The 26,722-nt window shown below is 37.8% G+C and overlaps 1 protein-coding gene across 1 annotated transcript in view; it reads left to right on the forward strand.

The window, feature by feature from the left end:
• The window catches only part of IL10RB (interleukin 10 receptor subunit beta), a 43,799-nt gene extending 23,262 nt beyond the window's left edge, over positions 1-20,537 (forward strand). The window contains exons 4-7 of the mRNA XM_044666860.1: positions 4,143-4,309; positions 9,290-9,437; positions 16,705-16,862; positions 20,033-20,537. Of these exons, the coding sequence (XP_044522795.1) occupies positions 4,143-4,309; positions 9,290-9,437; positions 16,705-16,862; positions 20,033-20,218 (659 nt within the window). The 3' untranslated portion in view covers positions 20,219-20,537. The remainder of the gene's footprint in view (positions 1-4,142; positions 4,310-9,289; positions 9,438-16,704; positions 16,863-20,032) is intronic.
• The last annotated feature ends 6,185 nt before the right edge of the window (positions 20,538-26,722 follow it).

Raw genomic sequence — 26,722 nt, forward strand, 5'->3', positions numbered from 1 at the left:
GAGAGAGAGAGAGATGAAGGAAAGAAGGAAGGAAGGAAGGAAGGAAGGAAGGAAGGAAGGAAGGAAGGAAGGAAGGAAGGAAGGAAGGAAGAGAGGAAGGAAGAGAGGAACGAAGGAAGGTTGGTTGGTTTTCTTGGCAAAGATACTGGAATGGTTTGCCATTTCCTTCCCCAAATCATTTTACAGATGAGGAAACAGGCATTTGACCATGAATTTGATCATGGTCACACAGCTAGTAAGTGTCTGAATCTAAAGACTCAGGAAGTACAAGGAATGAGAAAATACAATCAGATTTGGCAATTAAGAGATCATTGTTAAAAGTGTCATTGTGGATAGAGAACTGAGTTTAAGTCACAACTCTAATACATACTAGTTCTATAATCCTGGACAAATCATTTAGCCTTTCATTGCCTACAAGCAGCTGTCAAGACCAATAGGCAAACCAGCTGAGGCTGTGGTTTTAGTCAAACCCAAAATAGCCCTCCTGTTCCACCTGTTTCAACACGCCCTTCTGTTTTTGTACCGCTAAGAATGGTTTTCACATTGTAAATAAAATTTTTTAAACCATTCCTTAGCTTGGGCAGGGTCCAGATTTGGCCCAAGGGAGGTAGTTTGCCAAACCCTGGTCTGAACTACATAAATTGCAGAAAAGGCATTGAGCTACATTAGTGGAAATTCTCACAGGAACTTCCATACATTCGTAAAATTCCAATTCCAATTGAAAACAACTGAAGAGATTACTGGTAATTTTAAGAGAGTAGTTTCTGTTGAATGATTAGATTATAAGCCAAAATGCAAAGAGCTAAGAAGAGAGAAAAGAGGAAACAAATGCTCTAAGAATAGACAAGTTATTTTAGGAGTTTGGAGTTATTACAGTGTTCATGCGATCTGATTATAATTAGTAAGACAGAGCAGAGACAGAGACACACACACACATACAGAGACAGAGAGAACATAGAACAGAGCCTTGGTGTGTTCTCAGAGTTAGGGAGTGGGACGTGGATAACAAATCAGGAAAGTAGACTGAGAAGGAAGACCAATAGAGAACAGAATGTTTAAACATTTCACTAATTCTTACAGAAGTTAAAACTTAAGTCAAGGCAAAAAGCATGTGCTATACTGATCAGAACATAGATTCTAGTCAAGATTTTTCTCAAATCATGTGTATAAAGCCAGAGTGTATTTGCTCTAGAATGACATCATAGTGCTTTTAGGATAATGTATGACATTGACATCATTTTTCAGTATTTATTGCTTTTCAAAGAGATGTTCTTGGCAGGGTTGGGGAATGTGGAAGGAAAAGAAAATGCTGCCTACATTTGGATCAGTATGTCACTAAATCTGTAATGTTAACCTGTTGCCATAGTAACATTAGAAACAATTATAAATTTTAGCTAGTAAATAATTCATACTTCAAGTGCTTCATCTCTAGAAAAAGTCAGCATCAAAGTAAACATATACCCATTCAAGTTTGGCATCATTTGCTCATATTGTATTTAATAATTCCTGTGTAACACTCACTGTCAGAGTCAATTTGTCATATTCATCTCAGTTTTGTTGGATTTTATATGAACTTTATTTTCATTTTGAAAGTGCATATATTTATGTAGAAGTTATACTCAGAAATATCTAATAATTTTGTTTCATTATTTCACACAACCCTTCTACAGTTTGGAAAAATCTGTTCTAATCCAACCCTCTTATTTATAAATTAGAAAAGGGGTGGCAGGAATCTTCTATTATAAAGGGGTGTACTAGGGAGTTCAGGGAGGACTAGTATTTCAGCTATGAAGACCTCCATGCTCTTTTTTTCAGGGCTGCTCATCCACCCAACTCTCACCTGTGGCTCCAAGAAGTTGTAGCATGCACAGTGACCACACCCCAGTAAAAGCATGTTGGCAAATAGGCTAGACTGAGATGGGCTGAACACTTCCATAGTGTTTTCTGTCTATAGACTGTCATCAAACAATGCCAAAGCCACCTGCCACATAACTTAGGTTGAAGTCAATCCCACTCTAGCTGGGCTTCTAACTGAAGAAGAGGTTTAGAATGCCTTTAGGCTCCTTTCCCTGGAGCTGATTCTATTCCAGCAGAGGTTTTTGACTGTAATCTTCTAGGTTATATGACAAGAGAAGGTTATCCCCCCAGGAGATCAAGGATGTCTTCATGGTTCATCTTTATAAAAGAAATAGAAATAGGTTGTCCTATGACAATCACAGGATTGGCTGGAGTCAAGTTGTGAAAAAACTTTAAATGTCAAATAAAGAAATTTACATTTTTATGGAGGTAATAAAAAGCCACTGGAGTTTGCTGAGTAAGGGCAGTGACATGGTCACCTCCAAATTTAAGGAAAATCACTCCATAGGGATACTCTTACCAAAACAAATCTAGAAACTATATGAACAAAATTGCAAAACATTTTTCATACAAATAAAATCAGACCTAAACAATTGAGAAAATATTAATTGCTCACAGATAGGCCAAGTCAATATAATAAATATGACAATCCTTCCAAAATAAATTTACCTATTTACTACCATACCAATCAAACTACCCAAGAATCTTTTCCTTAAATAGAAAAAATAATAACAAAATTCATCTGGAAGAACAAGGGAATTAGTGGGGCGGGGGGGAGAATAGAGGAAAGAAGCCTAGCTTGCCAGATTTCAAACTATACTATTAAGCTATAATCATTAAAACAATTTGGTACTGGCTAATTAATAGAGTAGTGGATCAATAGAATAGGTTAGGGAATCAACACACAGTAGATAATGAGCATAGTAATCAAGTGTTCTGTTAACCCAAAGATCCAAGCTATTAAAGAAAGAACTCACTATTTGACAAAAACTACTGGGGAAACTAGAAATTAATATGGCAGAAACTAGGTATAGACCAACATCTGACACCATACACCAAGCTAGTCAAAATGGATACTTGACATAGTAATAAAGGTAATGCCATTAACAACAACAAATTGAGGAGCTAATGTTTCTAGCAAATGTCTCTGACAAAGTCCTCATTTCTCAAATATGTAGAGAAGAACTAAGTCAAACTTATAAAAATATAATGCATTCCCCAGCAGATAAATGGCCAAAATATGTGACAGGCAGTTTTCAAATGAAGAAGTTATAGTCATATGAGGAAATGCTCCAAGTCACTATTGACAAGTTAAATGCAAATTAGAATATCTCTGAGATACCACCTCACACCTATCAGATTGGCTAATATGACCAAAAAAGAAAATGATAAATTCTAGAGAGGATATGAGAAAACTACTGTGGGTAGAACTGTGAATTGATGCAACCATTCTAGGGAACAATCTGAAACAATGCCCACAGGGCCATACCACTATGCATACTCTTTGACCCAGCAATATACCTACTGAGTCTGTACCCCAAATAGGGGAAAGAGACCTACTTGCACAAAAATATTTTTAGTAGTTCTTTTTATAGTGGCAAAGAATTAGAAACTGAGATGGTATCCATCAACTGGGAAATGACTGAATAAGTTGTTATATGGTTATAATGGAATACTATTGCACCATAAGGAACAATGAACAGGATGAGTTCAGAAAAACCTGGAAAGACTTATATGAACTGATGCAAAGTGAAGTGAACAGAACCAGGAGAATAGTGAGTACAGTAACAGAAATAGTGTACAAAAATCAACTATGAAGGGCTAAACTATTATCAGCAAAACAAAGTCCCAAGATGACCCCAAAGGAATCATGATGAAAAATGCTATCAGCAGCCAAAAAGGAACTGTCTTTTTTACCTCTTTTACCTTTTTTTTAACCTTTTTACCTTACCACTTTTTTTGTACCTTACCACTAACTCTAACATGATATATTATAGACAATTCTGTGGGTGACTTCCCCACAGATATGATTTTTGAGTTTGTACCAGTTAAGGATAACATTCTGTTTTGTCATAGTCAATAATGTATATGACTAAAGTGAAATACAGTATTAATGTATGCCATATTTAATATTTATACTTAAGGCTTACTTGACCACCACTTGCCTTATTTTCAGTTGCTGGGCTAAGGATCTGTGCTAATTTGCTCTTCATATATTACCTATGAAGACTAAATCTTGATGGACAATGAAATATTGTGTGATTTTCCTTTGTTCTTCCACTTAGCCATCATTGGACCCCCTGAAATACAAGTAGAATCTTTGGCTGGTTCTTTACACTTACAGTTCTCATATCCAAAGATTGAAAATGAACCTAATGTATGGACGTTAAAGGATTATTATTACTCATGGATTTACAGAGTGATTTATTGGAAAAATGGCACCAATCATAAGGTAAGTTGGGTTTCTTGCCTTTCTTTTACAGAATTATTGAGGTTTCTATTGTAAGTCAGCCTGATTCAAGTTGATCTGATAGTACAAGTTCAAAAATAGAACAAAATAAACATATGAAGACAGACCATCTAAAAGTTAATGAAAAGAGCTTTACACTGCCGTAATATGGAAAGGATATTCAGCAAGGATACAGTATTGGTTCAGGTTGTAATATCATTTTCTGAAAAGAAAATGGAGAGCAAGTTGAGTGACAACCAACAGTTTGGAACTCGGAACCTTACCCAGATGCCATGAGCCAAGGGGCAAAAGACAGTTGCTGCCAACACTGTAAAAAGGCTTGAGCTGAGGCAAACAGTCTCTCAGTTGTGAGAAGGGGACCCCGTGTGGCTGGGTGGGTAGGCCAAGCTACCTGCTCAAGTTACTTGTATCCTGCTTAATTGATTATCACATTATCAACTACTGAATAGAGCTGTGAGATAGATACCAATTACCTGATTAACAAGAAGAACATCATCAACTCTCGGGCCACTGGTCAGGGCCAAGGTGCCTGGCCTGACCAGGGCCAGAGAGGGAGAGACATCTCTCTAGCCAACTAACACAACCTGATTATCGATTGATCGCCCATCTCCATCTTCTATAGTCTAGCATAGATTCCCAACACCTCATTCCTCAACCTTGCTCCTTCCCCTGAGTTATTATCATTAAATTCTTCAAGCTCATTTAGGTGAAGGCTGATTTTATCCTAAAGATCAGTTTAATATTCTGGCATCTAGGGGAAGGGAATACTTTAGCTAAGTCTCAGACAATCGCGTTATCCATTCATCACCAACATCTATCCATTTATCATCAACATTTATCCAATCAACCCTAACATCTATCTATGTATCAACTCAACCCCAGAACAAGCAGCCAGAGACGCTGTGTGATTGTGTTCACAGCTTCTCATTGGGTCACTTAGTTCTGGGCACTGTAGGTGGGAACTGGTGTTTGGCTGAGCTGCAAACAGTTGGGGAACTAGTGTTCACTGTCTCAACCTTGGGCTTCCCATCCTTACTCAGCTTTGGTCCTTGAACCATCCGAGGACCTTGGGCCACCTCTCTAGCAGACCCAGTCCAGAAGCACCATATGCCCATAACAAGATAGATATAGTTCCTCCTGTCTTCATATAAGAATGTATTTGGTGAGCAGGATGTGGTAACTAAAATGGCAGTGAGACATCCACCAAGTCTGAGGGCTACAGGCTACTCATAAGCTTTTTCATGCCCTTAATGAACTGAGAAGCTGTATCAAGGCTCAAGCCATCGGCTCTGAAATCAGTCGATTTTCAGAGGCAGCTTCCTTGCTTTTTACGGAAAAACAAACCTACAGAAGCATTCATGACTACATCTAGCTATATTAATTCTTGCAAATATTTAAAGAGTAATTTATATCTATGCCCCAAAAAAATTATCTTAAAAATGGAAGGAATAAAAGCATTCTACTTATCAGATTACTTTTGTGAGAGATATATGGTCTTGATGTCCAAACTGGGTAGAGACAAAATAGAGAAAGAAACCAATATCACTAATGTATATTTTAAAAACATACTTTTTTTTAAAACCCTTAACTTCTGTGTATTGGCTCATAGGTGGAAGAGTGGTAAGGGTAGGCAATGGGGGTTAAGTGACTTGCCCAGGGTCACACAGCTGGGAAGTGTCTGAGGCCAGATTTGAACCTAGGACCTCTCGTCTCTAGGCCTGACTCTCAATCCACTCAGCTACCCAGCTGCCCCTAAAAACATACTTAGAAATAGGAATAAGGACTAGATTTAGGTTTGGTTTGGTATAGGAAACTTCAAGGTAAGGAAATTCCCTTTACTACGTCAGGACATTTTTGCCTACAACACTGAGAAGTGACTTACTTGTCCAGGGTAAATCAAATAATATGTAGTCCTTTTATTTATATATACATATATATGTGTGTGTATATATGTATATATTTGTTAAATCTAAATTAACATACTTGTGCATCGTAGGGAGCTAAGTGGCTCAGTGGATAGAGAACCAAGCCCAGAGATGGGAAGTCCTGGGTTCAAATCTGGCCTCAGACGAGCTTTCTGACCCTAGGCAAGCCACTTAACCCCAGTTGCCTAGCCCTTATCATTCTTCTGCCTTGAAACTGGCACTTAGTTTTGATTCTAAGACAGAAGGTAAGGGTTTAAATTTTTAAAAATATCTCTGTAAATATTAATAAATGTTTAAAAAAATATCTGTGTATTAGGGGCAGCTGGGTATCTCAGTGGATTGAGAGCCAGGCCTAGAGACAGGAGGTCCTAGGTTCAAATCTGGCCTCAGACACTTCCCCGCTGTGTGACCCTGGATAAGTCACTTGATCTCCATTGCCTACCCTTACCACTTTTCTGTCTTGCAGCCAATACACAGAATTGACTCCAAGACAGAAGGGAAGGGTTTAAAAAAAAAAAAATCTGTGTATTCACATTTTCCCCTTAAGACAAATTACTCCTTTCCTTCCTTATTAGAGTTTGCACTTATAGAATTTCTTCTTGGATTCAAAGTTGTTTCTCTATCAATTAAACCAAAATGCCTCTCATATCCAGAAAATAATCCACTATGACCAGATTGTTTTCATAATAATAATACATGGATGTTACTATTAAAGAAAATGAGCATAATTACATAATCAAAAATAACAGAAACCCCATGATTATTTCAATAGATGCAGGAAACTCTTAATATAATAGAGTACTCATTTATGTAAAAAAAAAAAAAAAGCACTGTAGAGCATTTGATTAATGGAGAAGCACTAGAAGCTCTACCAGTATAAACAGGAGCACATCAGTTGTATTCTTTCCACTCACTATTATTTGGCATAGTTCTAGAAAAGTGCTAGAAATTATAGCTATGGGGGGGGGGGCGGATGGGGAAGCTGGATGGCTCAATGGATTGAAACTGGCCTAGAGAAGGGAGGTCCTAGGTTTATATCTGACCAGACACTTCCTAGCCATGTGATCCTGGGCAAGTCACTTAACCTCCATTGCCTAAACCTTACTGCTTGCTCTTCTGCCTCAGAATCAATACACAGTATTGATTCTAAGACAGAAGGTATGGGTTTTAAAAAAATGGCTACAGAAATAAAATTAAAGAATATCATCAAAAGGATAGCAAAATAATCCTTACTTGGAGATGATCTCAATATGCTTTTTTTTCAAGATTTTTTTAATTTCCATATTGTTCATTTTTATAAGAAATCTTAAAACCAATCCCCAAAATATAAACCCAAATAAACAATTGAAAAATCATATCCTTTTATCTGCATTCTGACTCCAACAGATGATAGCATTCTTTGTCATAAATGCCTCAGAATTATCCTGGATCATTGTATTGCAGATAATAAATAGCTAAGTCTATCCCAGTTGATCATTCAAAATATTGCTGTTACTGTGTACACTGTTTTCCTGATTCTTCTTATTTCACTCTGTACCAGTCCAGGAAGGTCTTTCCAGCTCTTTCTGAAGTCATCATTCCTTACAACTTAATAGTATTCCATCACCATTATATACCACAGTTTGTTTAGCCATTCCCCAATTGATGGACATTCCTTTAAATTACAAATTTTTGCTATGACAAAAAGAACAGCTATAAATATTTTTGTTCAAGTTGGTCATTTACCTTTTTTTTTTAATCTCTCTGTGATACAGACTTAGCAGAGGTATTTCTAAATCAAAGGGAATGCCTTGTTCTATAGTGCTTTGGGCATAATTCTAAATTGCCCTCCAGAACAGTCCAGAATCAGTTCACAACTCCACCAGCAATGCATTAGTGTCTCAATTTTGCCACATCCTCTCCAACATTTATCATTTGCCTTTACTGTCATATTGCCAATCTGATAGGTATGAGGTGGTACCTCAGAGTTGTTTTAATTTATATTTTTCTAATCAAAAGGGATTTAGAATATTTTTTCATGTAATTATTGATAGCTTTTATTTCTTCATTTGAAAACTGCTTAATTCAAATCCTTTGACCATTTGTCAATTGGGGAATGACTTGTATTCTTATAAATTTGATTTATTTCTTTATATATTTGAGAAATAAGACCCTTATCAGAGAAATTTGTGACAAAAATTTTTTCACAGTTTGTTGTTTCCCTTTTAATCTTGCTTACATTGGTTTTGTTTGTGCAAAACCTTTTTAATTTAATATAACTAAAAAGAATTTAGCTTTTCTTCTGTGTTTCTGCTCCCACAATTCTTTCTCTGGATGTGAATAACATTCTTTCTCCTAAGTCCCTCATAATTGTCCTGGGTCATTGCATTGCTCCTAGTAGAAAAGTCTGTTACATTTGATTATACCACAATGTTTCTGTCAATGTGTATAATGTGCACTTGGTTCTGCTCATTTCACTCTGCATCCATTCTTAGAGGTCTTTCCCATTCACATAGAATTCCTCCAGTTCGTCATTCCTTTCAGCACAATAGTATTCCATCACCCGCAGATACCAAATTTGTACAGCATTCCCCAATTGATGGACACTCCCCCTTTTTCCAATTTTTTGCCACCAGAGTTAAGAAATCTCTGAACTCATTTTTAATCTACTCTCTCTAAATCAAGGATGCTTTTCAGACTAAATTCAACTTTCCTATCTTCCTTATTTATTAATTCTAAGATGGAATAGTCACTACTGTGACAGCTAGTTGCATTTTGTTGGCTAGAATCAAATTAAGAATAGCAATGAGGTTAGGCATAACATTATGTATATTTGCTATGCAAAGTAAAAAAATAATTTCACTTTTCTGGATATCATGTGAGTTAGAGCATTAAGAGAATTAAGGGAGTGTGATGCTTATCTATAGTAATTAAGTGAGATACAGTTATTTTAATACTTCCCCACTCAAGTCTTGTGTATGTGTTGTAACTGGTTATTGCAAAATTAAGTTGTTCTTCCTTTCTGTGGCATTTTCTTTCTATTCATCTTCAATTTTAGTTTGAAAAAAATGCTCCATATAACTCTGAAGCCCTTACTGATCTGGATCCATGGACAGTTTATTGTATTCAAGCTCAAGGATTTATAACTAGTAAGAACAAAAGTGGAGAATGGAGTCAGCCAGTCTGTGCTCAAACTACTGATAACGGTAAGTATTGTATGAATTTTCTTATCAATTTAACTAGCTAATGCTGATTAAGCCAACACAAATCACAGTACTGGTTTTAATAGATTCAGAGTAACATACTTCTGATAGGGAATGTGTGATCTGCAAATCAGCTAGGAATATTTATACATTACATAAAATAAAGAAAAAAAGATGGTTGCTCATTGCAGCTGGTTCCATAAAAGAAATAAAGCATGCTTGTTGAAGAAAATGTAGGGGGCAGCTGGGTGGCTCAGTGGATTGAGAGTTAGACCCAGAGACAGGAGGTCCTATTTACATAAAGGCCAAATGTGACTTCAGACACTTCCCAGCTGTGTGACCCTGGGCAAGTCACTTGACCCCCATTGTCTAGCCCTTACCACTCTTCTGCCTTAGAACCAATACCAAGTATTGATTCTAAGACAGAAGGTAAGAGGTTAAAAAAAAAGAAGCTATATTAGCTATAGAAGATAGATAAAAAATATGTGTTTGTCAATAAATCAAAGGGAGCTAACTATTAGGCTAGATGACAGAAGGTGAAATCCTCCTTTTTTAGCAATTAAGTCTTTTTGTACAGGTTAGAGGAGTAGAGAAGAAAGTGAAAGAAAGCAACTGCAGAATATTATCTTGCAGTTCATTTAAGGGTCATACACAGCAAAATGGTGAGTATGGGCCAAAATGGAGGCAATCATGTTCTTCAAAAAAATCCACTTTCAACATAACTCCTAAAACAGTATAATTTTACTATAATTTTACCATCTTTGAGAGTTTCTGTTGTTTTACCCAGCTGTTTACAGAATCATACAGTCTCAGACATAGTCCATCCTCCTGCCTAATATAGAGCTCTACAATATCCCCAGCATGTTGTTAGCTAGAATACCTCCAGAGAATGGAAGTTCACTTCTTTTCAAGGTGGTCCATTCATTTTTGAACCTCTCTCAATTCTTAGACTGATATTTATTTACATAAAGGCCTGTGATTTCTACCTATTGGACTTCATCTGCTCACTGAAACTATATTAAGTACATTTAATCAAATAGCTATCATACCTCCTTCAAAACTTCTAATTTTGCACTCTACTAGTTCCTTCAGTCATTTTTCAAATGTCCAGTTGCTTATTAACCTGACCTTCACTGTGGCCTGACCCAAATTCCTTCCCACTACAATCCATTCCCAGATCCTTTGCCTCCCCTGATCTGGGCAGCCAGCATCACTAGTTGCCACAAATGTCAATGGGGCTTAAGAAATTTTTTAGCACAATTAACACAATGTCAATATTCAAATCCCATGTGAACAACTGAACATGCAGCACAATTCAAAATGTCAGTTCTGTAATTCAATATACGCATTCCTAAAATCACCATGCAATAAAAACCACAGAGCTTATAAGAAAATGGGTGTAAGAGCACAAAACTCAAAAACTTCATCATTGACATGTAAAAAAAGGGAACTGAATAAAAACAACAACACAATTTTACGCATGTTAAATAGTTAGACATAAATACTGTAATAATTAGTGGTGATATCTGGGGCTTTAGGCTTCTCCTTGGCTTGTGTTTCCAGTTCTCAAGAGCCTGGGCTGCCAAAGTAGGTAGCTACAGTCAAGGAGGTGGTTGGTCTTGGTGGGCCACAACTTGGTGGGTTAGGGGAAGAGACTGTGGCAGAAGGTAGTAAGTTGTCAGTATACTGCACAGGTTCTTAAGTACAATTTGAGAGCTCTCTCCTGACTTTCCTTAAAATACTTCTCTTTGTGTTCCATCCATGAGCCAACCAGATTACTTGCAAAACTTTTCTTTCCTACTTCTCTATATTTCTAAAGAGTTCACCCTTTGCCCCTCCACTAGACATCTAGAACATCTCTAATTGGTGAATAGCCAATGCAGAAGTGGTCCATCAAAACTCTCAACCTCTCCCCATCCCCTGGATGACGGTTGACAGTCCCATCCTTCGTCCCATGTCCCCTGTGTCTAGGAGGAGAATTCAAGTTTCACACAGCTAGAAGTATCCTCCTCTAACACTCTTCAATGGGAGATTCAAGGAGTGCTTATGCTTTTAATAGATATACCCAACCTAAGCTGGTTAGCATTACCAAGCAAGACAGATCCTATAATCTCACTCTATCTATTGTATAATGGAAGAAATTGGTTGATGGGGCATTCCTTGAAATTCCTAGGAACAAAGGAATGAGGGCAGAGATTGAAGGGCGAATCTGAATCTTAATATAATATAAATAATTTGATATATTCAAAATAAATGGTCTCATCTTGAACCAACCAGCTAAGCATTTCCAGCTTGTCAGAACATGATGTGAGGAAAGGTTGCATTTAAGTTAGCCTTTCAAGATAGATAGAATTTCAATGGGCAAAGATTGTCATAAAGGTAAAAGGGAAGCTAAGGAGGGAAAAGGAGGGCAAGGACTGATGGGAGCAGTAGGAAATATTCTGGGCATAGTGTCATATTCAAACTCTGGGAGTTGAAAGTCACACCTTGATTGACAGGTGAAGACAGTTGGACATCAGAATGTTCCCAGAGGCCATGAGGACAGGAGGAAAGGCAGTTGGCCAGAAAGGATATAAATACCCTGGGAGCCCCTGACAGGGACCCCTTGGACCCCTTGTCTTGTGGGACCTTGGTTTTGCTTTGGCTGAGCCTTGCCTAAACTCTTGCCTTGGACATTTGATCTTGAACATTGATTGACCTGTGGGTCAGACCATGGATCCTCTGATTCTCTCTGAATCCCTAGATATTTAGGTATCCTGGGGCCCCGGGGTGGGGTGGGGGGCCGGGGATCCACGAAGTGGGTGGGAGAAGAAGAAAAGGGTGGTAAAGGGTGGCATTTCCTGAAGGCTGTAGAACTGGCAAGCAACAAGCAGTAAGAAGCTGAGAGAAACCATCATCAGTATTTGCATCATCCAAACAGTTTGCTTACTCTGGTTTGGCTGTGGCCAGGCTGAGCCAGAGGAAGTGAAGAACAAGCCAGCATTCCTGAACAGCCTACAGTTCTGAGGGATTATTGTCATAGCTTTAGTGATAGGGTCACCTATTCCCCAACCCTTTCCTGATCATTCCTTTCCCTTGTTAAACAACATAGATAAAAGTTATTAAGTACCTTCCTGGAGTAGTTATTCCATCACCACTCAGATGAACGTTATCCAAGGCTGATAGAGCCCAACATCAATAATCAATCAACCCCAGGTGGGACCTGAAAGGGTTACCCATCCATTGACCTTTAGGGATCCTGCCTGGGCACTGTTATAAAAGAAGGGCAGTTATTATACCATCCAGCTGGGTGGCAGGACTCGGGTGTCCCTGCACCAGCCATTAGCGAACCAAACCAAAGCTACCTCAGATTAATATCTCAGATTACTACTACTACTAGTAACCAGCCTAATAGGGGTAGTATCAAGATTATTCTCATTCTTTTATAACAGTAGGAAACAGCAAGAACAAAGACGCTCAGGTGAGAAATGCAGGATGTATATGAATATAAAAATGAATAATTAAGAAGAAAATTACCAGTATTGCATAGAATGATAAGTAATGAATAAACCCATTTCTAGCCCCTCTGGTTTTTTCCAAACCTCCCTTCCTTTCACCTCCCTTCTTTTCAGATTGCTGTGACTCGTGACCCACTTCTCTGAAGATGTTTGGTTTTTTTCTGGATTCCTGTTTTCCCCAAAATTAAAGTAAATACATTGTAAATAATATAATGCAAAGGTATACCCAACCTATAAAGTAAATGAGGTCCCATTAGTAGTGTTCACATGTAGAAGATAGGAGATTGGTAAAGTACCATCTCCTCTGAATGTAACAGATTAATAATGCCCTAGCTATAGATAGGCTCCCTTCACAGTGAAGACCAGAGTGAAGCAAGGCTGCATGCTTTCGCCCCTTATCTTCTTGATGGTCATAGATTGGATCATGAGAAGAATTACCAAGGACAACAATACGGACATTCAATGGACTCATACCAAACAGCTTGAGGACCTTGACTTCTCGGATGACATCTGTCTCCTTTCTCACAAGCAGCAGGATGCGCAATCCAAACTTGCACGTCTCTCTGAAGAAGCGGAGAAGACAGGTCTGAAGATCAACAAGAAGAAGACCAGGTGATCACAGTCAACAGCAGACAGGACCTGCCAATCCAACTACAGGGAGAAAACATCAAGGAGATGGACCACTTCACCTATTTGGGTAGCATAGTCAGTAAGGACGGCGGAGCAGATGAGGACATCAGAAACCGAATCAACAAAGCCAGACAGGCATTTAACACCCTGCGGTCTGTCTGGATCTCCAAAGCACTGTCCGTCGTCACTAAGCTCCGAATCTTCAATACCAAAGTAAAGGCCGTCCTCCTATATGGATCAGAAAGCTGGAGAGTGACGAGCGCCAACACCAATAAACTCCAGGTCTTTGTTAATAGATGTCTACGTCACATCTTGAACATCAGATGGCCTGAAAAGATCTCCAATGCCAGACTCTGGGAAACAACAATCCAGTATCCCATTAGTCAGGACATAAAGAAACAAAAGTGGAGATGGATAGGACATACGCTACGAAAACCGGAAGACAACGTAGCCAGACAAGCATTGAGCTGGAACCCTTCAGGGAGGAGGAAAGTTGGAAGACCAAAACAGACCTGGCGAAGATCTGCCGAAAATGAAACAAAAACAATCGGAATGACATGGGCCCAGCTGGGGGAAGTTGCCCAGAACAGAGTCTGCTGGTGTAAGATGGTTGCGGCCCTATACTCCTAAGGAGTCAACAGGAATAATAATAATATAGATAATTTTAGGTATTTTCCTAAATGCAAAGGGACCTAACCCCTACTTTGACTCAGGTTTTAAAATGCAAAATTATTCACATATATTATTTCATCTATTTATTATAAATTGGTTCATATTTTTTCTCCAGGAAAATTTTGAACTATAGCTTTGGTCTTATTTTCCATTTAGATTCTTATGCACTTCTCATCTTCCTGTAGCTTAAAAAAAAACAAACCACTTGTATAATTTAGAATAGATTTGCCACATGAAATTGAAGAGTAAAACACAGGTTTGAGACTCCAGAGTGACTGAACCACTGCCACTTGTACCAAGGTCTGAACTTTTGAGTGGACTGAAAGATTTGAAATCACTCAGACTGACAGACCACCATAGGAAAAGCCAACTTTAGATGCCCTCTTTTAGCACTCTCCACCCTCCTCTAAGCTCACTCCTCGAATTTGTACTTGCAGGCAGTTTGGGTCCTCAAAGAGCAATAACTTCTGCTTCCCTAAAGGATCTATGGATAACTCTGAGAGGATTGGATTTCAAGTTCTGCAGTTCATGAGCTCCCATCTCATGTCCTCCCCATTATCAATCTTCCATAAGAACTATTAGCTTTTAGAAAGGACCTTTACTGAGAAGATATAGCAAAAAGAATAGTTATACAGCGTCCCTCCTTCCCCTCACCCCCAGAAAAAAAAAGAAAAAAATGAGGTACTCAACCCCTCTCGGGAGAGTGAGTTCAAGTTTAAGGTGAAATAGTAGCAAAGAACATAGCACCAACATATGTGGCCAAGGAGGATACCTCATATATCTTGGCCCTGTGAGTCTTTTTCTTTCTTTGTGGAGTCCTCATGAGGTTTACTTAGTTGTAGCTCAATGCTGAGTCCCAATGACTTTCCAGAATCCATATCCAGCATTCCTCTCTATCATGAGGGATCACAGTCTCTAACTGCCACTTTCCCCTTTGGGGAACTGGCTTTCTACCTCTTCCTTCGGAGCTTTCTTCTGTAGACAACTGCTACTACACCAGCTCTAGGTGCCAATGGGAATTCTAATAGTCAGGAATATATAAAGAGGGAGCAGAGTAGGTCAGAAGGGTGGCCAGCTTCCTACCTCCATCTGGCAACTCAAGGAATTTGTATTTGAAAACCACCAGGGAAGAAACTGAGAGCTCAGTCTTTCCTAAGTTATTGGTCCACCCATCTAACAGCCAATTAAAAGACTTTGCAGCAGCAGCAGCAGCAGCAGCAGCAGCCACTCTGCTTGATTTCTACTCCAAAGCAATATTGTCTCCAGACCTACCCATCTGTGATATGCTGATCCTCTCCTTATCAGAGGGCTAGATTATTGACACACTAAACTCTTCCCAAAGCATTTCTATAGAACTGGCACCCAACTTTACATTATCTATCTGCACTTCTGCTTCCCCGACTTCATCTAAAACATGCCCCTACTTCTGATATGCTCTGCCCCATCCTTCCTCCTTCTGGGCTTTAACTTCTTTTTTTTATGTGTAGTCTTCCCCCATTAGATTGAAAATTCCTTGAGGGAAGGAATTGTCTCTTTTTCCTAAGTATACCTCCTGTGCTTTGCACAGTTCTTTTTAATTTTAATTTTGAATATTTTCCCATAGTTACAAGTTTCATGTTCTTTCTCTCTCCCCCAATCCCCACCCCCACCCCATCCCATAGCCAATGCACAATTCCACTGGGTTTTACTTGTATCATTGATTAAGATCTGATTCCATATTACTGATAGTTGGACTAGAGTTATTGTTTAGAGTCTACATCCCCAATCATATTCCCATCAGCCCATGTGATCTAGCAGTTGTTTTTCTTCTGTGTTTCTACTCCCACAGTTCTTCCTCTGAATGTGGCTAGTTTTCTTTCTCATAAATCCCTCAGAATTGTCCTGTGTCATTGCATTGCTGCTAGTACAGATGTCCATTACATTCAATTTTACCACAGTGTATCAGTCTCTGTGTACAATGTTCTCCTGGTTCTGCTCCTTTCACTCTGCATCAATTCCTGGAGGTCGTTCCAGTTCACATGGAATTCCTCCAGTTCATTATTCCTTTGAGCACAGTAGTATTCCATCACCAGCAGATACCACAATTTGTTCAGCCATTCTCCAGTCAAAGGACATTCCCTCTGCACAGTTCTTGACACCTAGTAAGCCTTTAATAAATGTTTATGGAATAGAGTTGAATCTTTTAGTACTAACTTGGAGTTGACACTTTCAATCAGAATCAGTTAATTCCAACTCTTATTGCTTCACTGTTACATTATAAGTGGAGAGAGCCATTCTTATTCTTTGGATATTGAAGATATATTGGAAATCAGCCTTTAAAACCTTTTACCCTTGAGCCAGATGCCCTGTTTCCTTACAAGTTCTTCTTAAGACATATGAGTCTGGCACTGGTGTCAGAAGATATTTACTAATGCCTATGAATTTGCAAAAATTGAATTCTCAAGAGAAATGATGTCTTTTTTTTCCTATAGGGTCACCTCCATACTGGATTACTATTATTGTTCTCATTGTATCCATGATAGTGGTTTTAATGACGGTGCTTGGTTGTTTTTCTCTACTGTGGTATTTCTACAGAAAAGCAAAGTACATATTATTTCCTGGGTATTCTTTTCCTCAGCCTCTGAAAGAGGTATGTTTTTATTTTATATATATATATATATATATATATATACACACATATATATATACATACATGACATATTGAAGCAGTCTTCTTCCCTGTCTGTGCATTTATCTTACATTCACTATTTCATAGATAAGTATATAGCCATATAAGTTATTTACCCAGAATCACATCAAGAGTCTCTGTCTTTTGGTTCCAAAAGAGAGCATATGCCTTCCCTTCATAAGAGTCTCAACTTCCAGGCAACTGAAAATAATATGTGAGCCCTGTCAACATACACAGATCATTAAAATCTATATCCAACATCAATACCAGGCAAATTTTTGAAATAAGCAATTTGTCTTCCAAAAATCTTACCTTCCCTTTCTCCTCACCCCCTTTCAATGGCTCCCTCTTTGCCTCACTGTCCAGTTGCTCTAGTGGAGAGTAAACTACTAAAATAATTCATGTTAAGGTATTAATCATTCTTAATGACCTCCCAGAAGTACTTACATTTTTTAAAGAAGTCTAAATAATAAAATGCTTAACTCAAAGGAGTAACTGTCTAATGGTAGAATGAGGAAATAATGTTTGTCTGCTGCTTCTCAAATGATACCACAAACTATTCCACCCTCTTGTAAGGCCAACTGGCTGTAGATAAATATTTTGTACTGTATTACCCAAGCTTTGCCAGCAGTTAGCTAAAGAGTAGGGTATCTATTCTACCATCATAAAAAGCAATATTAATATGGCAGAGACCAAGGACAGAGTCTCTACCTTTCATGATACTTAAAATTTAAATTGGGAAATAGGTCACATTCAAGTAGAAAAACCCAAAATTCGTAACAGATTCATAAAATTTTAGCATATAGACAAGTAGTCAGAAAATGCTGACGTGCTTAGAGTAATTTAAGGTTAGTGCAATCTAGCTTCAAACATATTAAAGTGAGCTTTAAAAAGAGTATCTTAAAAGAAATTAGTGGGGCAACTAGGGGGCTCAGTGGATAGAGAGCCAGGTTTAGAGACAGGAGATCCTGGTTTCAAATCTGGCCTCAGGTACTTCCTAACTCCAATTTCCTAACCCTTAATACTCTTCTGTCCATAATGATTCTAAGGTGGAAGGTAAGGGTTAAAAAAAAAAAAAGAAATTAGTCATTTTCTGCAAAAAAAGTAATTACCTGAGAGAAGAACAGGCCAAGAAGATGTGCATGGTCTGAGATGCTGGCAGAAGCTAGAATAATATTTGTTAGTGTTCAACCTTTTCAATCACATCTGACTTTTCGTGAACACATTTTCAGTTTTCCAAGAAAAAATACTGGAGTGGTTTGCCATTTGCTTCTCCAGCTCATTTTACAGATGAAGAACTGAGACAAACAAGTTAAGAATGGTATAAAGGAATTCTCTTTTTGAAGAAAATTATTCCATTCTATGTAGAGGAACTACAAAAGGAGAGAGATGAAAAAAGGACAGAAGAGAGGGCAAACTGTGCAGCAGCCTAGGCACATAGGACTATTAGAACACACAGATGAGGTAGATACTGTAAAAGTGTAAAGAAAAAGGAAAATGTATGTGGAGAAAGAGATAGCATGACAAGATGTAGAACTGAAAAAGATAACTGCAATGCTGCTTGGAGGATATGAATGGTGATGGCACTATTGACAGTATTAGGAAATTTGGGATCTGCTAAGGATTTGGGGCAGCTAAGTGATATAACTAAGATAGAGTATTTGGCCTGGAATCAGGAAGAGTCATCTTCATGAGTTCAAATCTGACCTCAGATAATTAATTACCAGTGACCTCAGGAAAGTCACTTAACCCTGTTTGCCTCAGTTTCCTTACGTGTAAAATGAACTGGAGAAGGAAATGGCAAAACACTCCGGTATCTCTTCCAAGAAAATCCTAAAAGGGATCACAAAGAGTCAGACATGAGTGAAAAACAACAAAAAGATTTTGAGGTGGAAATGATATGCTCAAACATGAAGATTTCTAGGAGAAATTTTTATTGTCATGCAAAACACACTTTCATATTGATCATTGTTATAAGAGCACACTCATACATAACCAAAACTAAGGGAAAATTTTAGTGATTGAAATAATAATTGATCTAGAGGCTTAATTTCTTATATACACAGCAGGAATTGTTTTTGTTTTTCCTTTGTATTCCCTAACCCTAGCACTGTCTGGCCCATAATAAAAAGCTAATAAATGCTTATTGCTTAAAGAAAACCTAGTAAAAGAATAAACCTTATAGGGGAATTAAGGCCAACTATCTGATATAAGGCTTGAGGGATGAAAGCTTACGTACTAATTGTAGACTTCTACAACTAAGCAACTAAGTTAACCAAGTAGAATTGCAAAATTGAACTGTGTGAAGACCATAGCCTCCTCCCCGCCTCCCACACCCCCACCCCCCTGCACCCCCAGATGCATGAGGTATTTGTTGTGGGTGCACAAAGGAAATCTTATCTACCCTGCTGCCACAGGTTTCCAGCAGATACTACTCTACATTAACAGATGCTACAGCAGCAGGCAAGCACTACTTCCTCTCTACTTCTCCCCACTCCTTTGAGGCAATGGCTGCAGATACAGATGCAGCCTGAGAGAGGCTTAGTGAAGGAGTCCTAACTCCTGCCCTTGACCTCACCACCACCATTCCAGGAAGATACCAAATTCCATCTCCTCCAAGCTTGTTAAGACAACCAAAGAGAGAGAAAAGTAGTCTTCTAGAACATGAAAGAAATAACTTAAAGGAAAAAATTTAAGAAGTTTTAAGATTATTTTATTAGATGTTTCTATATACAAAGCATTGAGTAGTAGAAGAGACCTATTCATTTTACAAATAAAGAAACTAAGGCTTAGAATCATTAGGTGATTTGTCCAAGGCTATGAAGCCAGTCAAGGTAATAGACCTAATAGAACTGGGTCTCCTGAATCAGGGTCCAGTGAGTAGCCTCTAGTGTTAATGATTGATGTCCTAATCAGGCCAAAAAATATCTTAGACTTTCAAAAGAGTGGACATTTTGTGTGTGAGATTTATCTGAGATCACATTAGCAAATGATTGAACAAATTAATTATTAGTTAACAGACCTCAATATTTCCAAATAAACTATTTCTGATTATAATCTTAATAAACCTTCATTTAAAAAAGGAATGGATATGGCATGATTTTTCTCTTTTTTTTCTTTTTCCTCAACAGTATTTGGAACAGCATCCCTACAATATTTCATTTCTCTCACCACTACCTTCCAGTGAGAGTGAATCCTTTGATAAATTAAATATCATAAAAGGATCTGAAAACACTGCGCATGATACAACAGGTTCATGTAACTATTCAACAGAAGCATTGCAACAATCCCTACTTTCTGGAGAAAAAAACAGCTAGATGGTCACAGCAATCAGAATGTTTGTCACATCTCTTCCAAAGGAAGATAATAGAGTGAAATACAGAGTTGGGCCATCAGATCAAACTCTGACTCAAGAATTTTCTGTAGCTGAATTGGTTGTAATTTAAAATGATGTTTTGGAGAAAATCCTGCATTGCGGTTATTTCCCACTTAGTAGGTTATTAATAGAAAACAAAAAGGATGGTTTTGAGATTTCTTCTTTACCAGCATACTTTTTAATGGTGCTCACCAAATAAGTGACTAAGTAAAAATCTGAAGGAATGAATACAATCAAGAGTCTCTGAAACCCTAACTAAAAATATGCCATTGGGGCGGGGTGGGGGGAGGGGAGGGAGGAGGGAGATCTTCAATGCAATAAAATCCAAATTATGTTGTACAAAATACTAAGTTGTTTTCCAAAAAAGTTTTTACTAGGTTTATTTTTATTTTTTGTTCTTCTTATAACATGAATAGTGTTGTTAATTTATATTCTTTTATTTAATTCAATGTGTCAGTGATAAAATTTGTGTAATTTTTATAAGAGTAAATAATTCAATTGTTACTTACATTGTCTTTGTTTTGAAAAACCAGTGAGAAACTGTTGTGTATGATTATTGTAGAATGAAAAAAGTCAAGCTACTGTTAAATGCCAGTTTATAATATTTTTCAATGTATTTGATTTTGAATCAAAGAGAAAGTTATGGTACATTGACAAAAAGCCAATTAGGGGGCTATCCCCTTTGGCATAAGAGTATATATACCAAATAAATGTGTTACAACCCCCCACAGTTCAATTTCACTACAACCCAAAATTTATTATGGATCTTTTAGTGCAGTGTGAGGTTTCTGCAGACATCTCCATGGCATCTTCTCCAAGCAGTTCACTTCCTGAATTCTGGGAAGTAGCAAGTTTCTTAACTTTTATAAAACTAGAATTTTCTGACAATTATACAATCCCCCCTGAGGAGGGTGTTGACAAACACACGGATCAACTCGGGATACATTAATTTTTCACTAAGAAAACAGCTTTATAAAAAACAGTAGTATAGCAGCTAATTAAAAAAAAAACCTTTTGGGTCTAAAATGACACCAAAAATCTAGATCATTCTGGTGGAGGTAGATTAAGCTGAAGAGTTAAAAATCATCCAGAAGTTACTTGGGCTTCTTGGGAAATGCTCCCTCTTTGGAGACATCCAGGGGTACCATGCCCCCTTAGGAAAACTTTCCCAGCTCCTCTGGTATAAGGATGTAACAGCTGTAAAAGGCATGTCTTTATATGAATCATCCATTACATTTTATAAATGTGGAGGGGGGGATTAGTGCTATAACACTTCACTTTAGCCACTAAATGGATCCTTAACTCTTGTTAACAAACAACTCAAAGGTACTTTTATAATGGTATCTTCTCCAGTCCAGTACAATTATTCAGAGAAACATTGGGAGGTCCAGCCCTCAGTCCAGGTGTATAGTAAGGATCATCTATATAAAGGCAAAGGTATTTTGACTGGATTGTGCAATTATGAGGAGGTGGGATTAGTGCTGCCCCAGCACCTCCCTAACTATTTTGTTTGTCCACAATTCAAATGAGATGGAGTTAGGAAGCATGGTTCCCACCATTTTAGGTAGCCACCTGATATGAATTCAAGGTTAAAAACAAGATTGGGGGGTGGGAGTGGGCGGGGGGACAGCTAGGTGGCTCAGTGGATAAAGAGCCAGACCTGAAGATGAGAAATTCTGTGTTCAAATGTGCCCTTAGACAGTTCCTATTTGTATGATCCTGGGCAAGTCACTTAATCCTAATTGCCTAGCCCTTACCACTCTTCTGCCTTATATCCAATACTAAGTATTGATTCTAAGACAAAACATAAGGTGTTTTTTTTTAAAGGTATTTTATTGGTTGTTGTTTTTTTAATGGAGTCCCTAGATTGACAGTGCACTAGCTGGTGATAAATGAAAAAATTTCTCTAGATCAAGTTCCTGTAACCTCCAACCAAGAGACAACTGAGAGAACAGAAAATGACTAAAAGATGTAGCTTTTTATGCCTTCAATAAGCAGCTCCCTCAGTACCAAAGCCTTCGCCGTTCTTTATGCTCAGACTTTGGGCAGCCTACCACACAGCCCACCATGACTTTTTTAGGAATACTCAACACATTCTTGAAGAACAGAAATCCATGTCTAAACTGCTCCATTAAGAAGAAAATTCAAGAGGCTCACTATCTCTTTCTCCTTGAATAGCTAATAATAATAATAATAATAATAACTAGCATTTATATAGCACTTTGAGGTTTGCAAAGTCCTTTAAAAATATCTCATTTTGAGAAAGAATGCTATCCACATCTAGAGAAAGAACTGTTGGAATAGAAATCCAGAAGAAAATAGGATTTATCACCTGTTTATATGGTGATAAATCCAGAAGAAAACATATGATTTATCACCTGTTTATATTATTTGGGGTTCTAAAGATTAATCTATTACAAAAATGAATAATATAGAAATAGGTTTTGGGTGATAATATATGTATAACCCAGTGGAATTGCTTGTCCACTCTGGGAGGGGGGGAAAAGGGGAGGGAGACAATAAGAATCATGTAACCATGGGAAAAATTTTTTTAATTAAATTAAATTTTTAAAAAACAAAGCAAATATATATATAAAATTTCATCCTTACTCCAACCTTAGAAGTAGTTGCTATTCTTATCTTAATTTTACAGATGAGGAAACTTTACACTGATAGGGTAAGTGACTTGCTCAGGGTCATTTACTTAATAATTGCCTCAGGCCAGATTTTGAGTTGTATCTTCCTGATTCCTTGTAGCAGGTATCACTTCACTCTGTTTGCCTCAGTTTCCTCATCTGTAAAATGAACAGGAGAAGGAAATGGCAAATCATTTCAGTTTCTTTGCCAAGAAAACCCCAAAAGGGGTCACAGAGTCAGACACAAGCAACTGAACAGCAACAAAAATTACCAGATTCCAGTTCCAGCACTTATCCATTGAGAACTTTTTTTTTCCCCAATTTTTTTTAATTTTTTTTTTATTTTAAACCCTTAACTTCTGTGTATTGACTTATAGGTGGAAGAGTGGTAAGGGTAGGCAATGGGGGTCAAGTGACTTGCCCAGGGTCACACAGCTGGGAAGTGTCTGAGGCCGGATTTGAACCTAGGACCTCCCATCTCTAGGCCTGGCTCTCAATCCACTGAGCTACCCAGCTGCCCCCCATTGAGAACTTCTAAAACAAATCTGTAACTACAGTGGAACTGACCAGCCTAATCATCACCAACATAGAAGTTTATTTTCTCCTCAATTTTTTCTTGTACCTATAGGTAGCCCTAGCATAGGAGAGAAACTCGTAAGAATAACTCTTAACCTCAGTTATTAGTTTTAGCTGCTGTTTGCTATCATCTTACCTTAGCTGCCCTCACTTTCTTAATGGAATAACACTCTACAACTCAGTTTCCACATCTATAAAATGAAAAGTTCTTGGCTAGATAGTTTCTAAATCCCTTCCAGCTTTAATATTTAATAGTTCTAGGCTTATGCTACTCCTGCTTCCCTCTAAGCCTCATTCAGCTTCATTCTATACTGCCTAAGATCCAGAAAATTAAACTGATTATCTCCAAGTGCCCCCAGGAAACCTAGGAAGCCAGTACAGATTTTTGGACAACTTCTATTGGTTTCCATTCACCATTTTGATCCTTAATCTGCAATTATCTTTATTGATTGCCTGCAAGTGCCTAGGCAACTAGCTGGATGGTACAGTGGATAGAGTGGTGTCCCTAGAGTCAGGAAGATCTGTGTTTTAATCCTACCTCAAACACTTAGGAGTTGTGTAATCCTGCTTACTTAACCCCTGTTGGCCTTGGTTTACTTATCTATAAAATGGAGATAACAATAGCACCTAGCTTCCAGGGTTGTTGTGAAGATCAAAAGAAATAACACTCTGTATAGAGATTTGCAAGCATTGTAAATGCTTGCTGTTATTAAGTTAAGGAAGAGATGCCAGGTATTTAGGTTGGCAGGAACTTAACTTTTTTTATTTCCATATTATTCATTTTTGTAAGAGAATAATTTTATAAAACCAAAATCCCAAATCACATACTCAAATAAACAAGTGATAAATCACATTTTCATCTGCATTTCTACTCCAACAGCTCCTTCTCTAGAGGTAGATAGCATTCTTTTTCATAAGTCCCTCAGAATTGTCCTGGATCATTGTGTTGCTGTTAGTAGCAAAGTCTATCACATTTGATTGTCCCACAATATTTTAGTTGCTGTGTATAATGTTCTCCTGGTTCTGCTTATTTCACTCTGTAAAGTCTGGCTCTCCAAACAGCTCGTGGGTCCTTGAACCAGGATGAGAGAAATGATTCTGGGATTACAGGAGGGCCAAACCACCAGACTGGCAGATCAGACACACAGACATCCTCTTACTGAATGGTGACAAAGTTTATTGATTTGGGGTACATACTTTACAGGGAAAATGACATAGGCTAAGGGATTAGGTAAACCTTTTGCAGGGACAATGGCTAGTAATGATTTACAAGATGGAAACAAAAGGTATAGATTACCTTAGTGGCTCTAAGCAGTGTTTTCTGTAGAATAATAAATTACAGGTAGTTCAACATGTCAACATATCAATGTATGACCCAGTTCTGTACAGTCTTCTCACAGAATTCCTGTATTATTATTTTCTTGGCCAGACATACAGCATTTGTTTTTCTCATGCTAGGGAAGAAGGCTATGTGTCTGGCAATTTCTAAGTTATGATTTCCCAGAGACCTTGCAAACAGGGTGCATTAGGAATTCCACATCCTTGCTGGAATGGAAGCCCCTAATCTTCTTGTGTGGTTCCCATATCACTCTGCTTCAGTTCACATAGGTCTTTCCAGTTCTTTTTGAAATCAGGTAGGAGCTTAATTTAAAGTGACAGTAGATGGCACAGTGGATAGAGTACGGGGCCTGGTGCCAGGAAGATAGCACAGCAACCAAGTGACCAACTAGATTTTCCTGGTAGTGTATTGACCTGTCAGCTGATACCAAGTATGGGAAGGAAAGAAAAAACCAAATAGATTATGTAAGCAAGACTTAGAAGTATTTCCTTATTGGATGAACCCAAGAAAATCTGGGGAAAGAATTCACTATTCAGTAAGAACTATTGGGGAAAAGAATTGATTCAGACCAATAAATTCCACAATGGATAAACAACCTAATAGAAAATCATAACCATTTTGGAAAGCAATACACAATTATGCAAAAAAAGTTGCAATTTTTATCATAATCTGATTCACCGGTCCCATAAGTTTTATACTCTAAAGGGGTTATTGACGGAAAAAAAAAACTGTACAAAATAATTGATATCAGGACTATTTATAAAAATAAAAGAAACTGTATAGACAAATATTGGGAATGGCTGAACAAGTTGTAATATATGAACATGATGGAATATGTATTATAATATTGTAATATAACATGTAATATAATGTGTATTGCTAAGGGTTTGCATCTCACCTTGACTATAATAGAGGAGAAACTCTCTTCCATCAGCATACAGATGTTGAACCTAAGAGACCTGTTTCTAGTACTGGTCAGTCAGTGGCTCACATCTCTGAGACTCATGAGAATTCCCTATCACCGAAACATGATTTTCAGGCCCTTAGCTCTTGTTCTCTTTGGTGAATAAAAAATAAAGAATATGTAGTATTTATATTGTGCTTTATAGTTTACAAAATGCTTTGCAAATACCTCATTTTGACCTCACAGACTCCCTGGGGGAGAAGTGCTATTTTATTATTCCCCAATTTACAAAGAAGGAAACAAAAGTTGAGAGAGGTTGCAATCTGCTCAGCATCACGCAGCTAGTAACCATAACTAAGGCTGGATATGAATTCAGGTTTTCTTGGCTCCAGATCCATTAGTTTATCTACTCTGCCACTTAGTGTAGGAAGACCTGTCTAAAAATGTTCACCTATTGAGAGTTATGATTCTAACTACATGGACCTAAGGGGAAAGGGCTTCCCTACTACTGACACATGAGGCTCAGTGTTCTGGTGTCTCTGGAGAAAACAGAGGGTGATGGGAAGGTTGACCATCCCATCTCAGCTTTAGTCAGCAATTGACAAATCAAAGGGAAGGACTAGTGCCCTAGACTCTGCCATTGTACCTATTTAAAGAGTTCATTTGGATTCTGACAGAAAAGGATAGTAATGTATATACACAAAACATGAATATTTATTAACCTACTATGTGCCAAATTCTGTTAAACTGGAGATACAAAGAAAGGCAAATTACAATTCCTGTCCCCTAGGTTCTCTTGCATTGTGCTGAATGTACCTGAAGCACTAAAGAAACTACTCAGTGAGAGCCACAGTCCTCCAAATAGGTGGACCTTACAATTCACATGGGGAAGGCCAAGTGGGTAATAATAATATATGAGTATAATAAATTGGCTCTTATACAAACCAGTCCCTTGGGAGGTCAGGTCTGAAAATAGAATGAAATAAGACA

The sequence above is a fragment of the Gracilinanus agilis genome, chromosome 3, assembly GCF_016433145.1.
Source record: "Gracilinanus agilis isolate LMUSP501 chromosome 3, AgileGrace, whole genome shotgun sequence".
Lineage (NCBI taxonomy): Eukaryota > Metazoa > Chordata > Mammalia > Didelphimorphia > Didelphidae > Gracilinanus > Gracilinanus agilis.